Consider the following 16,188-nt stretch of genomic DNA (forward strand, 5'->3'; position numbering starts at 1 on the left):
ATATGCTCCAGGCTCTTCAAATCCCTGTGTAGGATAAGTGGTACAGGAAATAGATAGATGGATGGATGTGATGCACAGACCTCAGAGGCACTCTACAGATCTTTATTGACATCTGCACATGTTCCAATATCAAGTGTGAGCAACTAACGGTCTTTATTGCCCCTGAACATTGATTAGCAAAGTGAAAGGCTGCACTCCCTAAAGCTAGATGTTCATACTCCAACATAGAGCTTTCAAAGAGGCACAAACCTTCCAGTTATTAGTGATAAAATAAAAAAAATAATTGATAAGCATGTTAGAAATTGATTTTTTTTATTTTTATTTATTTATTTTTTTTGTCTGTGATGGAAACCCCCCCCCCCCCCACCTATAGATGTTTTTTATTGACTTTGAAGTAGGAGAACTGTCAAGAAGCGTAAGAGACCCACGGTATTGCTTTTTCTTTTCTCCATTACAGTTTAATTTTGTTGGGAAACTGCTGGGGCCCCGGGGCAATTCCATGAAAAGATTACAAGAGGAAACCGGAGCGAAGATGTCCATCCTCGGAAAGGGCTCAATGAGAGATAAAGACAAGGTAGGATAACAGCATCCTGCTTTTGCTTTTGATTTCCATCTCTGGAATGCATATGACATACAATATTCACTTTGAATTATCCCTAAACACATTAATATGTAAAGCAGTATTCGGATACGTTGAACTACTCAGTAGAAAAAAAACCCCGAATAGAATTAAACATATTAGAATGCATTTATTTCATCCAATTTCAGAAAATAGTTTGTGTCATCACTCATAATGGTGCATTGAAAGGAAACGTCTGTACACAGCAATTCTACTTTACCAGAGCTATTTATCCTTTAGACTCCCAGTCCCCTGAAGGCTCGTCTGTGTAAGTCTAAGCACTGCATCAGCAGCTACTGGCACTTAAAGAGAGGAGGAAATGTAAAATATATGATGCATAGAAACACTTCTATTTTTAGAATTAGACGTTGTTTTTTTTAAAAAAAAAAATCAAGATCATATCTAGACCCAGACAATGTTCTGTGTGGAAGAATGCACCAGCTTCCCTCAACAAGAATTTACAACCTTGTTAGACATTACAAGAAGAGACCCAGCTCTGTTGTAGAAAATATAAACTTAAAGGGTGGTGATCATTTTGAAACCAGTGTTTTATAGAAAGAAATTCTCATACATTTCATAAAGGGTACCAGTATAAGCTATTTTGAAGTGCCATCACTTTATTTCAGCAAAAATAGGCTGAAATGCTGATGCACAATTGAGTCATTGCACATCATGTTTATACATGTCCATACCAGCTCCCAGTGAATATTTAAGCAGGAATACATTTACATGTGAAATTAGATCAGAGATTTAGAATAGCCTGATTGGCTTTTGTTCTAGTCCTGCTTCATTTCATTTGGTTTCCAAAGAATATAGTGGTGCTGGAAACTGTAATGCTTGTAATACCTGAAAACAGTGAATGATGGCTATCAATCAGCTGTACAGCATCATCTCAACCACATGGTTAGCGCATTCAGCTGGTCAGGATTTAAGACAGGAGTGAAAGCTATGATATCAATATTGCAATAATATATGCATTGTATTGCAGCTATTGTTTGTACTGTATTTGCTGTTGGACTGGCATACATGACAACCTGCATTTTTTGTTTAGTGAGATTTACAAATGAAAATAATTAAACCACATTAGTAACCAGGAGCAGATTGGATGTTAGGATATTTTATTTCTATTTGTAACATACACTATGTCACCAAAAGTTTGTGGACACCTGAACATCACACCCATATGTGGTTCTTCCCCAAACTGTTGCCACAAAGTTGGAAGCACACAATTGTATAGGATGTTTATAGAATTTCCCTTCAACTATAAGGCCCAAACATGTTCCAGCTTGACAATGCCCCTGTACACAAAGTGAGCTCCACGAAGACATAATTTGCCAAGGTTGGACTGGAAAACTCCCCACCGTTGAGATGAACTGGAACACCGACTGCACCCCAGGTCTCCTCACCCAACATGAGTGCCTGACCTCACTACTGCTGTTGTGTCTGAATGAGCACAAATCCCAACAGCCACTCGCGAAAAATCTAGTGAAAAGCCTTCCCAGAAGAATGGCGGTTATTATAATAGCAAAAGTTGAACTAAGCCTGGAATGGGATATACAAAAAGCAAGTTTGATGGCCAGGTGTCCACAAACTTTTGGCCACATAGTGAAGTATTGGTCAACAGTATGAGACCATGAAATTAGTAAATTGTGTACATTTACAGTGCTGTGAAAAAGTATTTTGGCTGTAACTGATTTTTTCTGTTTTTGTGCATATCTCATACTAAATAGTTTTAGATCTTCAAATGAACTACAACATAAAACAAAGGCAATCTGAGTAAACACACCATACACTTTTTATTTATTATTATTTTTTATTGAAGCTAAAAAACTTATCCAACACCTATCACCCATGTGAAAAATTAATTGCCCCCTTAAACTTAAAATATGGTTGTGCCACCTTTAGCAGCAATAACTGCAACCAAACGCTTCCGATAACTGGAGATCAGTCCTTCACTTACTTCTAGGACTAGGACTTACTCCTATGCTTTGGATCATTGTGTTGCTGCATAATCCAGTTGCACCTGAGTTTCAAATTATAGACTGAAGACTGGACATTCTCCTTTAGGATTTTCTGATGAGATTCATGTTTCCCTCAATTATTGCAAGTTGCCTAGGCTCTGAAGCAACAAAGCATCCCCACATCATCACACTTCCACCACCATGCTTGACCGTAGGTATGATGTTCTTTTTGTGGAATTCAGTGTTTGGTTTACACCAGATGTAACGGGACCGCTGTCTTCCAAACAGTTCCACTTTCGACTCATGAAGCCACAGAACATTCTCCCAAAAGGGTTGAGGACCATCAAGGTGTGTTTTGGCAAAATTCAGACGAGCCTTAATGTTCTTCTGGGTCAACAGTGGGTTTTCACCTTGCCACTCTTCCATGGATGCTATTTTTGCCCAGTGTCTTTCTGATAGTGCTGGATGAGTAGTTGCTGTGCTTTTGGACGAATTTTGGAAGGTCGGCCACTTCTGGTAAGGTTCTGTGCCGAGTTTTTCCATTTGGAGATAATGGCTTTCACTGTTGTCCTTTAGAGTCCCAGAGCCTTTGAAATAGCTTTGTAACCCTTCCCAGACTGATCTATTTCAGTTACCTTCTTCCTCATCAGTTCTGGAATTTCTTTAAATTTTGGCATAGTCTGTTACTGGGCAAGACCTTTTAACCAACCTCACACTGTTGAAAAAGTTCTATTTAAGTGTTAATTGAGTGAACAGTGTTTGCAGTAATCAAGCCTGGTTTTTTCTTAGATTTAGTTTTACTTTCTGAAACAATTTAGTATGAGATACACACAAAAACAGAAGAAATCCTTTTTCACAGCACTGTATGTCAAACATTAATGTGGATATTGTGTTATTTTCTCTTAGTCTAAGTGTGTCTATTGTGGGAATTTAGTTAGTTAGAATAGTAACATTGAGCCTCATTTATAAATCTTTTAATCAAGCTACGTGTAAATGTGTTTGTAGACCAGACCTAACACAAAATTCCCAACAGATTTACAAACGTTCTTGTAACGCTGATTTTCTTTGTACTCAGGTGCATATATTGATGTATTCCAATCAGCTGTACCAAGTGTATTCACAGCACAGCTGATTTACATTTAGAAACTCCAAAATAACTAAAAATGACAAACTGACGACTTAATGGTGAAAGAGCGGCTCTTGTGCTAAATTTAGCAATCTTCCAGTAACGCAGCTCAGCCACTGCAGTGCATCGGCTACCACAGACACACACTAACTGTTCCTCCTTTTATATTTCTTTTGTTATAATTGAAGGGCTAGTCTTTTCTCTTAATTTATTGATTTGTTTGGAATCACTTTCCATTAACTTATTAATAAGAAACAACTGAGCTTCACCAAATGTGTGTGTAATTGAAATAAATGAATGTCTTAAACCTGACAAGGTAATTTGTGTATAAAATTGCAGCAAGGCCAATTATATGATTTGATGTTTACTTTTTCAAATTCATTGGAAGTGTTTGTTTTTTCGGAATGAAAACATTGACCTCTGAAGAACTTCAACTTCAGCATCACTGAATACTGTGATACATTATCATGTATGCCTACATGATGTTTTTGTCATTTTTGCCTACCTCTAGGCAAAGGCATTTGAAAGGACTTCTCAGTGATGAGCTATAATTAAGTGGGCTGCTTGTTTGGTGCTGCTTCATTCATTGTTTGTCTCTTGTCTCTCAGGCGCGATGGATTTGTGTTGGAGAGACAAAACATTTTATTACATAGTCTGCTAGGTGTTAGTTAAACCCCCCAGTCTGTATTATTATTATTATTATTATTATTATTATTTAAAGCTGCCACAGAAATGGCAGTTTCACGTTTCTTAGCAGAATTAAAAACACCATCTTGGGTATCAGCATGATTATTATTTATCCAGCACTTTTTAGTTTAGGATATATCCATTTACTTTTAATATAGCTCAAATACATCCAGACTGGGGCTTTAATAAGCTTAAATATTGCTCTCTGCAGCATCACTGCTATCTTCTGTATGTCAGTGAGAGTGATACAGACACACAGGAGCCAGGGCTAGCTCATTAACCTCTGAGATGCAGTTTTTGCAACGGAAACAGCATTTTAGCCAAAATAAGCTGCATAATTTATGTACAGAGTCAGAACAGTGCAGTTTTATCTCCAGTGTTTCTCTATTTGAGAAGCAGCTACAAGAACAGATGTTTAATTTCAATCAGGCATACCTGATCCACACCGTAATATCTTCTGTGGCTCGAATTTAGGCTCTAAACATTATTACGTGAACAAAAGCTGATCATTCGTTTCATTGTTCAGGTAACATCACTGAAAGAAGTATTTGACAGATCTTCTCATATCACCAGACAGAAACTAGGTTACAAGAATGTAGCTGTCAGTACACTATGTACCCCTTTTTCACTAAGAATAAACATAAAAAAAAGGAAAGACTTGTCATTATGTCATATTTCTACAGGGTTCTGATGCACTTAGACTCACTTCAGTACCTTTTGAAACATACCCTGAAAGACAGACTTAGCTTTTAAAACAATGAGCCATGCTACATTTGCTCTCGGCTTGACATAAAAGGAAATTTAAAGCTTTCAGACTCGAGACAGTGAAATGTAATCTCACTGAAAGTTCTTCTATCTTGGACAAGACAGGAAATAAAACAAATACTCAATTTACTCAATACTCTTCCTATTGTTCACACTACTGCTGTAGCGTATGAGGCACATGCACATGCGCACACACACACACACACGCACACAAAGGAAAATGTAAATCTTAAACATCAGAAAATGAGTTCAACTTAAAGGAAGCAAAATATCAGGAGCATCTTCTGACCTTCCTTCAAAGCCGCATTTGAAGTGATTGGGTCAGTGACATTACACCGATGTTGCAGCAACTATTAGTTAGTGATAATCAGAAATGAAGAGTCTGCATGACTGATCGAGTGTCTATGAATTCCTCCTCTAACAGAGCTCTTTAGACTTGAAGTGCAAGCTACAGGCAAAAGTAATCAACAAGAGGTGGTAATGTAGGCTGCGGTAATTACAAGTTTTCTGAAGAATAGTCACAGATGACCTTCAGCAATCAAATGGACTCAGGAAATGGAATGCCTCTCAGATTCATCCGCATTTCCCCCCCATCTCATAAAGGAAAAATAACTGAAGGGGTGGCTCCATGAGTTTCTGTTCAATAGCTCTCAATATATATTGTCATATGAAAAAATAAGTACACCCTGTGGAAATTGTTGGCTTTATATATATATATATTTGGACAAGCAAATATTTGATCATCTTTGAAACATTGCCTATTAATGAAGTTGATATAGGTGAACAAAATCACAAGGAAAATTAGCTTTTTCAATTATTTATTCAACAGAAGTATCAATAGATGCGATATCCTTCTGTGGAAAAAGTAAGTACACCCTTGGCCTCAGAAGCTAGTATTACTCCCTTGAGCAGAAATAACTTCTTTTAACTAAGTTTTGCATAATTGTCCTCTAGGCCTGCTGGAATTTTTGACCACTCTTCCTTCCAATATTCTTTCATTTAATTTGAGCGTTTTCTTGCATGCACTGCCCGTTTTAAATCCCCCACGACATTTAAATATGATTCAAAGCCGGGCTTTGACTAGGCCATTCCACAGCCCTCCATTTCTTCTTTTTGAGTCATTTCTTGGTGGATTTGCTAGTGTGCTTCATGATAATTATCCTGTTGAAAGGTCCACGTTCGGTTCAACTTCAACTTCCGGACAGATTGTCTCACATTATCTTCAAGCACTCTTTGATATGATGCAGAATTCATAGTTGAATCAATGAATGCAAGCTGTCCAGTCCCCGAGGCAGTGAAGCAACCCCAAACCATAACATTTCCACCACTGTGCTTCACAGTTGGTATGAGGGGATTCTCCTGAAAAGCTGTCTTGGTCTGCACCAAACATGTCTGCTGTTACTGTGGCCAAACAACTCTATCTTTGATTCGTCTGTCCAGAGCACATTAGTCCAAAAGGCCTGGTCTTTGTCTATATGCTCATTGGCAAACTGTAGTCTTGCAAAGGCTTTTTCTTCACAAGCAGGTCAAATTTGTGCAATCTCTTTCTGATGGTAGAAGCATGCACTTTGATACCATCAGTTGCAAGACTTACTAGCAGATCCTGTGATGAAATTTTGGGATTCTTGGAGACTTCTTTTTGCATCAGACGGTCTGCTAGTGGGCTGAATTTACTAGGACGGCCAGTCCTGGACAGATTGGCAGTCGTTTGAAATCTGTGCCATTTGTAGATGATTTTCCTTACAGTGGAAGGATGTATTTCAAATAATCTGGAGATGTTTTTAAATCCCTTACCAGACTCGTAGGCATTCACAACCTTGTTTCTGAAGACCTTACAGAAGTCTTTAGATCTTGGCATGATGACGCCACACACCTCAATAACAAAGGGAACACCAGACACTAGATATGAGAGTAGTATAAATAAGACCGGTTCCACCTGCACTTCCTAAGCAGGTTCTAATCACTGGCACCCAATCTTCAACACCTGATTCTAATTTCATGGATTTGAAGGTGTGATAAATGTAGGGGTGTACTTACTTATCTGTTTTTTTCTTCATTTAAATTGTGAAAATTACTACAAAATGTACATTTTATGTGTCATTTGATATATAAAAAACTAAACCCACTGAATTTCTCACTTGCAGGAAGAAGAGCTGAGGAAAAGTGGGGAAGCAAAATATGCCCATTTGAACAACGATCTTCATGTGTTAATTGAAGTCTTCGCACCACCTGGAGAGGCGTATTCCCGTATGAGCCATGCCTTGGAGGAAATAAAAAAATTCCTGGTTCCTGTAAGTTCATTCAGGCTGCTTCATTTCCTTTTAACTCCTGAAGGGTAACTGCACTGTACATGAGCACCATTTTCCCCCTCTGATTAACTATCCAGCTGCAGGTTGAGACATTTCTTCTTCCATGCTAATTAAAACAAAAAGGGGTTTGGAAACTTAAGCATGCGGCTAACGGGAACTACACAAAACTCTGATGATGATAGATTATGATAGAATTTTCTGGAATATTGCTGTGCGCATTCTGGTGTTTCAGTACTGTCACGTTATGTAAAGTATGCAATTTTTTGCTAACACAGATGACAAATAATAACTGTTCCTATTACACTGAGGCTGCATATTCGCTTTGTAATATGTTTCCATAGACTACAGGAGTTAGGCATGGATTCAAAAGCTTCTCTCAGCATTTTTCAATCTACAGCTCCAGCTAGGAGCAGTATGAATCCCAACATTAATAAGCTCAGCTATATAGGAGGGGGAAAACCCTGCTGAGTTTTTCCTCAAGCCTTAAACATTTGCCAAATAATAATTAATGTTCCTGCTGTAATGTACTGTATTTGGAGTCTACACTGTAGGACTGTGGCTGTGTGAGCCTCACCTGTGATGGCCTCAAGTGAGAGGCGTTTGAAGAGACTCTCATGCTACTTTACCCATCATGCCAGAAGCCACACCCTCAGACTTTGGAGCATGGCTTTCCCTCAGCAGAAGTACTGTGCTAGCCACAAGGCTTTGTCTATTAATCTCGTTTAGGCCCCACTGTGGACTGGGCATACATTTCAAAGAGATGGAAGATTCTCTGAGGTAAAAAGACTTGACAGGACAAAGACACTGAAGTCCTTTTTCAAGATATTTATCTTTGTCAGAGTATTAAAGGAATCTACAATCAGCTCCAGAATTACTGGCACCCACTGTCAACATGGATATGAAAAAATGTCAGTGTTAATTATCTTAATCTCACACTGAAAATATGAGAAATCTAACCTGAAATAGAAATACATTTATCCTGAGGGTGATTTTTTTCCCCAAAAATTATTGCCACCCCTAAAGATTCCCATGGAAAAAAATATGTTCTCATTTATATTTTTTATATATATTTATATTTATATTTAGTTCACTTGATTGTTTAGGAACTCTTAAAGCAGTCATCCATGACTTCCTGTTCATCTGAGGTATAAATATGAAGTGACACAGAGGCCAACTTCCCTTTGTCATTCATCCACATGGGGAAGATTAGAGAACACACAAATGAAATAAGACGGAAGTGTGTCGACCATCATAAATAAGACAATGCCTATGAAAATTTACTACACACAAGAAATGCCCATATCCATTCTTAAAGCAATAATTAAGTTTAAAACAACCAGAGCTTTAATGAATCTGCCTAGAGGTGAATGCATGTGTATTTTCCCCCATGCACAATGAGGAGGATGATTAAATAGGACATTTTCTACAAAAATCATAATGGGGCCAGCAAGTCTCCACATTTCAATTGGATGCCACCTCCATTCCAACAAAGTATATCGAAGATTTTAATTGAAACTGTGACTGTCTCTGCAAAGAAGATGAGGCTGGGTCATTTTGCCATGGCTGTACCAGTCCCCCTGAGCTAAACCCCATTTAAAAACCCATGGGGTGAACTGAAGATGAGCGTCCACAAGAGAGGCCCTACTGTAGTAGCCTGGAGGATTTGGAGAGTTTGTGTATTAAGAAGTGGATTACCAACTCATCATGCGTTATATGTAGAAAAAGACTCTGTGCTAATAGGTTGCACAATAATTGACATATTTTTTGATTAAGTTTAAAAAAAAAAAATCATTTAATTCTGTTGTAGGTTAGAGTTCTCTCGCATTTTTAAGTGTGAGATTAAGCTAATTAAACACAGATATTTGTGCATAACCATTTTACCTATCTTCACCAAGGGTGCCAATAATTCTGGAACAGAGTGCACACAGTAATGTGATTTATTAACCGATTGAACTCAGTCTTGTGCTAAATTAGAAAATGCAAGCAACTGCTAAGCATCAATACCTGAAAGGCTCTAGATTTTGGGCTGAAGTTTTAAAGGTAAATGAGGTTTAATTTGTGTGCTCCGAGGCAGGACACAAGTGTGTGTGTGTGTGTTCAGTATGAGGTTTATTAGAGCGAAGTCTATGGCGAGGAGCAATACACAGTCAGACTGGGTTAAACTCATCCATATGCAAATAGGTAAGGTTCAAAACACAAATGAAACTCTGGCCACAACAAGACATACATAAAAATGTATAAAATAAAAATTCTTTATTGTAATATTTTGAGATACTGGATTTTTGATTTCCATGAGCTGTAAGCCATAATCATCAAGATTAAAACAAATAAAAAAGACTTGAAATATTTCACTTGTAATTAATCCAGAATATATGAAAGGTCCACTTTTTAAATTAAATTACGGGAAAAAATGAACTTTTGGATGATATTCAAATTTTTTTGAGATTCACCTGTAATCAACTTAATATTCAACAAAATAATCAAGCCAGCTTCATTTTGTGCTTCATCACACCACTGCATCTTTGATTATTTTCCTATATCAGCTCACTCACAAATGCTTTATGGGGTACGTGAGGTATATATGAGGTACACAGATTAAAGTATAGAAGTATGCATTTCATTTCTATATGAAATCTCATTTTAACATTTAATTCCCAGTCACTGAATTTGAGGAAATACCCTTTAGGCTTTTCCATGGGATATTTTTCTACTGAGAAACAATAGATTCAATGTAGTCTTTTTTGCCAAACAAAGATAAGACTGTGTAGTTCCTACATATATTCATTTCTGCTGTGAGGTGTGGGCTGGAATGATTCTGGGAATGGCTTTTCTTGGCTTCAGAATATTGATGTGAGTGGTGCTTCTTCGTTTGCCTGGTTGGATGGAGAGCAGGGCTGAGAGCTGGGATTCATGCCACTAGTTGGCAAATTTCAAGCGGACGTGCAAGTCTCTTTACAAGAATGGATGTTCTGAGAATGTCAATGGTTTTTGAGTCGCTTGTTTAAGAAGCCAGCATGATAAAGCAGTGTCTTTTTGCGCAAAGCTATTCTTTCTATTATTCAGGCTGTTGCTTTATGGCAGCTGGTTCTAGACATGAGTCAGAGGGTCTCAATCCAGTCCTCCTGTCCCCCCAGAAGGCATACAGTTTTGCTCTATACACACTTACAAAACAGGAACAGAGCAAAAATGTACTGGTAGGACAGTAAATTGAACAAGGAAATAAGAAGTTCATTATATGGTCAAGAGTTTCTGGACACCTGACCTTCACAACCACATGTGCTTTTGGAAGATCCCATTCAGCATTAACATTTCCCTTCACTCAAACTATGGGGCCCAAACCTGTTCCAACAATTCCCCTGTGCATATAGAGCTCGAGTGGCCTGCACCGAACCCTAACCTCAACCCCACTGAACAGTTTTTGCGACTGCACCCCAGGCCCCCCCTCCTGATATCAGTGCCTGATCTCATTAATGTTCTTGTGGCAGAATGAGCAAATCCCCACAGCCACTCTCCAAAATCTAGTGGAAATCTTTCCCAGCAAAGGGGCAATAAGTCTGGAATGGGGTGTTCAGAGAACACATATGGATGTGATGGTCAGGTGTCTACAAACTTTTGGACATATAGTTTACATTTAATGTTGTGGACCATCCTGGTAGTAGGGTTATGTTATGGCAGCTATAAACAACAGCCTTTCCTTTTTTTGTTTATCTTGAAGTTAATAAGACAAAAAACCTACAGTGTCCTTTGTCCTGAAGACTAACACCCTGGCACTCCTTCCTAATACAAATCTTTACCTTCCTAATACAGATCCTTCGTAATTCAAATCTTCTTTGTTAAATAACAACACACTTTTCATCAGTTAATTCTTAGCCTTAGGTTACTGTATGTGACTTGCATCTGGCATACAAGTCTCTGTGAAAGAGTTGTTACTATAGAAACGATAATGCATTATGAAAGAACACATTATATCAATCTATCATTTGAATTGCAGCCATATCTACTGTCAGAGCCGTGCTGTTTTCGAAAATTACTCAACACCTTCAGATCTGAGAATTCAACAGTGCGGTAGTATAATGAGCTATACAGTAGTCCTACCATCCTACTGTGACCCTCTCTGATCTCTAGCATGTCTGTTCCTTAACTCTGGTAAGAACTAATCAATCGGATTAAGCCACTGACTTTTCATTACAGTTCCTCAAACAGTGTTGGTCTATTTTTAACTTTGCACCAGCCCTCCCTCAGTAGCACCATGCATGGCAAAAATATGCCTTTAATGCCTTCATATGTATATACATATAATAAGCATATTCTTCTAAAAGCAGCAAGCAAATGCAATATACTGTGTAAACTGTGTAAACTGTAAAAACTATGTAAAAGTTTTATGCACCCGATTTTTTTTTAGTACAAACTTTGTTACAGATTTTTTTATTTTATGACTTCTACATTATCAAGTCAGTACAAAAAAACATTTTATATTCCCAAACATTAGTTTTCTAGCACAAAATTAAATGTTCCAGATAAATGTTTGTATGTCCGTAAAGAAAGCAGCATATAACGTAAGAGACACTTTTCAGACAGATAACACAATGAAGTCTGCTGGGTTTTGCTGCAAAAATAAGAAGTGAGTGCAACAGAAGTCTCCAGAAGAACCATGTCGGGTTCTGCAAGATGCTCAATAACACTTACAGCTCATTTCCTTATAAAACTGCACTAATTGTACCGGAAACTATTTATAGTTTAAATTTTTTTGTCACACCAAATATTGACTTAGTTTAATTTACTACTGTTTACTGCTCTTTACTGTATTTTTTTTTAAATGTTAAAACATTTAATTTCATTATTTTTAAAGCATCTTTGCTCCATAGCGTTTCTTTGCATGTGCCTAAAACGTTTGCACAGTACTGTACATCAACAGATCAAATATGTCTTAGCCGTACAGATATACAGTATATTTGTATTAACATGCAAGTGCAAGCCTCATAGTTTGTTTTTGGCAGGAAATGATTCATTATAGGTGCTTGGTGCATGATAAACAACTTGTCTCTAATGAGTGTACATGCCTATAATCTGCAAGTACCTGCGGTGCTATGACCCTGGGTTCCTATGGCTTCTCTGTTCTATGCTGACTCTCAAAGCCTAAGCTGATGTCTTTCATGTCCGTTTTCCATCAGAACATAATTATCTCTGCCATCAGATACCCTTCATGAAGCATTAAAAACATTCCCATCCATATAGTCTAAATACATTTTATTATATGCTACTATACAATATATCATTCACGTCTGAATGAACAAATCCTCAACCAAGGCTGTAGTTAAACATCATAGCAGATTTTCATGACAAATTCGAAGCATCTCAGAAACTTTTTTTTTTACATTAATGTGCAATGAACAGTAACTAATTTATAGCACTTTCCTGTAAAATTCTGTTGTTCATACGAGAGTCAGGCGAATCAAATAAAGAAATGATTACACAGTACGTTTACAAAAAATACAAACAAAACAAGTGATTAAAAAGAAAATGGGGTTTTGAGTACAGTGTCTCAGTCTTGAGCAGCAGGCGCTTTACTGATTGTTGACTGGATCACGATTAAAAGGCCACTCTTGTCTCTGTGCCATTTCTAATATTTTCCTGTGCCCAGCTGTTACGGCAAACAGGAAGGGGAATAAGTGGCTGGTAGAAATGAGGATCCATTTATCTGCCTGTGGCACTGACAAGGTAATAAAATAAGAGCTATCCATGCTGTAATCGGCCTTGTGATTCAAGGCCCTGTCATGTTCAATCAGATGGGTGAGGGGAGACTTTATAAATGCAGGAAGTGGTGGTATTCTTTCACAACACAATATGCTGATAACTGGTCTGAAGCACTGTTAATACGCCAGCTCTCTGTTTCTCTTCTTCCTACGTTACTGTCCTTGCAATGTATATGAAAGATTCATGTTCATTCATTTGTCTGTCATAACATATATTAACTGTATGTGTTTTGACATCTGATCTGATTTTCATTTTTTCTTTCTTAGAATTGTGTGTTGCTTCAGAAAATGATCATTGCTTTTCTCATAGCCGCAGGAAAAACCACATAATAATATTACTGTACTCCAATACACAGATCCAAAGCATTGCACGGTTTATACTGGTGTTTTACTTGTTAGAGCAAAAATACTTGTATGGATAAAAATATCACATAGTGGTGCATGATAATTAATGATATTTTTGAAAAAAAAAAAAAATTTCCTTAGAATCGAGATCCTTATTCTTACATTCTCACTCATGATTCTTTGACCAACAATGCATGTTGTGAAATTCTTCGATTTCTGTAACAGTGCGTGGTGGCTACATGTTTTCTGGTGGAAGTATGTGAATGATGGATTGTGTGCATTTTGAATCACTGGTCTACTGCACATTTGTTCTGCAACAGCCTAAAGCCTGAGCAAAAATATCTGCTATTTAGTACAGTATGTAAGGAATAAAACACAACTTGGCATGCTGTTATAGAAAAACAATACATCTGATGTTGTGGAACATCTGCAAAAATATTCCAGAACAAAGATAAAGACTCCAGAAGAACATTCTGCTACTTTTTGATGTGCCTGGTTTTGTTTGGTTAAATATGTAAGGAATGATTGAGTCCGGGATGTTGAATTATTAGAAAACAATGCACACTCTGAGGTGGTAATACTGTCACGATGCGAAGCGGAGTTATATGTTACACCTCGGGTGTGCATTATTTTCTAAAAATTCAATGGTCCAGAATCAATTATTCTGCTTAGACCACAGTTACCACACCTCAAGACATTGTTCAGATGTTTTATTTCAAGACATTTGTCAAGTTTTTTGTCCTAGAAGCACTTTTGTGTATGGAACTAATTTATTACACATCCCATCTCAAGCCTCTGTTGCTAATTTCAAAACATCATTTTAGAGCTAGTAATGGCTTGAGCCATTGATATGCAGTTATTATATATATATATATATATATATATATATATATATATATATATATAGAGAGAGAGAGAGAGAGAGAGAGAGAGAAAGAGAGTTTACAGATTTTTTTCATGCTGCCGTTTCATGGGTTCATGCTGATAATATAAAAATAGAATAAATAAATAAATAAATATTGTTAAGCCTGCTTGTTCACAGGGATTTTTTTTATTACTGTAGAAAATACAATGAATAAATAAATAAATATTTATACATGCTTATCACATGCTCTCTCTCTTTCTTTCTTTCTCTTACTCTCTCCCTTCAATAATTGCATATCAATGGCTTAAGCCTCCGCTTTGCCTCCTGACACATTACAATCTTACGTGCGCATTATATTTCTAATAATTCAACATCCCGTCATCAATTATTACTTACTTATTTCAGGAAAATCGAAATTCATCCATCCATTTTTCATACCGCTTATCCTACACAGGGTTGCTGGGGAACCTCGATCCTATCTATCTCTTGGAACTTGCGCACAACCCACTGCAGGGCACAATCGCACACACATTCACACACTATGGACACTTTAGAAATTCCAGTCAGCCTACAACATGTCTTTGGACTCTGGAAGGAAACCGGAGTACCCAGAGGAAACCCCCAAAGCACGAGGAGAACATACAGGCCCCACCCACCCCCCAACCCCTCCAAAATGTAAATATAAGAAATGTAATAATATAAGTAATAATATATAAGTATAATTAAAATAAAATCAATCCTAACAAATAGAATAAAACAGTCAAGTCTCTTCATATGTAAACATTAACAGCTTTAAAAATAAATTTCTTTTCCGAATCCATTTTCAGTTCCATTTTTTACAGGAGCCAACATCCGCTGTTTTCTCCGCTATCCACTGCATTTTTAAATTTTTTATTTTGCTGGTATTGGCTCGTTAACGATACTGGGTGTCAGATCAGTGCTGACACTAGTAGTAAAGCTACAGTTCACTGAGCTGCAAAGTTAATTATTGTGACATTTATGTAATTCAGCCTCTATGTAAGTGACAACAAAAATTAATGTCATGACTTATTATTATGTCATCTTGTCCTCAAAATTAACAAAGATAATGTTGGAATAAGTATTTATTTATATAATGTATGCTTGGGTGATAGTGATACTCATCACCCATCACTATAAATAAAGTGTTAGTGAAAATACTAAGTGGTGCAATACTTATTACTTATTGTAATCAAGACATGCTTGGTGTCCTTTTGCTTCTTCAGATTTGAACTAGATGTGCAAGGCTAATGGAGTAATGGAAAATGAAGACCAATATGATTTTTTTAAGACCAACATCTGTAGGCTCTCTAGGCTCACGTGGTGTCTTTTTTAGTGTTCAACGCTCGGCATGCCGCTTTCTCTTCCCGCAGGATTACAATGATGAAATCAGGCAAGAGCAGCTGCGTGAGCTGTCCTACCTAAATGGCTCTGACGACCCAAGCAGAGGAAGGAGTGTCCGAGGACGTGGCATACGGCTCACCTCCACAGCTGCAACACGGTATGGACCCGTCCATCCTTTATATCATGTCTGCTATGCCTCAGACTCAACACCTTTAGCTTTCTGGAGATTGAAGTCATCATAGGTCAAAGCTGAATGAATGTCATTTTGATTGAGTAGCTAAATAAAAAAGAAATACTGTACATACCGTAGACTGACAGTCATATCTTATTCATCCCCTAGGAGAAGCTTCTGAAAATACTGAAATGTAAAAGCAGTGAAATGTGCAAGCCAGTTTT

At 37.4% G+C, this 16,188-nt stretch overlaps 1 protein-coding gene across 1 annotated transcript in view; it reads left to right on the forward strand.

The window, feature by feature from the left end:
* khdrbs2 (KH domain containing, RNA binding, signal transduction associated 2) overlaps positions 1-16,188 on the forward strand; it is a 94,638-nt gene that overhangs the window by 44,116 nt on the left and 34,334 nt on the right. Inside the window, exons 3-5 of the mRNA XM_053621819.1 lie at positions 458-574; positions 7,303-7,449; positions 15,822-15,949. Of these exons, the coding sequence (XP_053477794.1) occupies positions 458-574; positions 7,303-7,449; positions 15,822-15,949 (392 nt within the window). The remainder of the gene's footprint in view (positions 1-457; positions 575-7,302; positions 7,450-15,821; positions 15,950-16,188) is intronic.

The sequence above is a fragment of the Ictalurus furcatus genome, chromosome 3 (assembly GCF_023375685.1).
Source record: "Ictalurus furcatus strain D&B chromosome 3, Billie_1.0, whole genome shotgun sequence".
Classification (NCBI taxonomy): domain Eukaryota; kingdom Metazoa; phylum Chordata; class Actinopteri; order Siluriformes; family Ictaluridae; genus Ictalurus; species Ictalurus furcatus.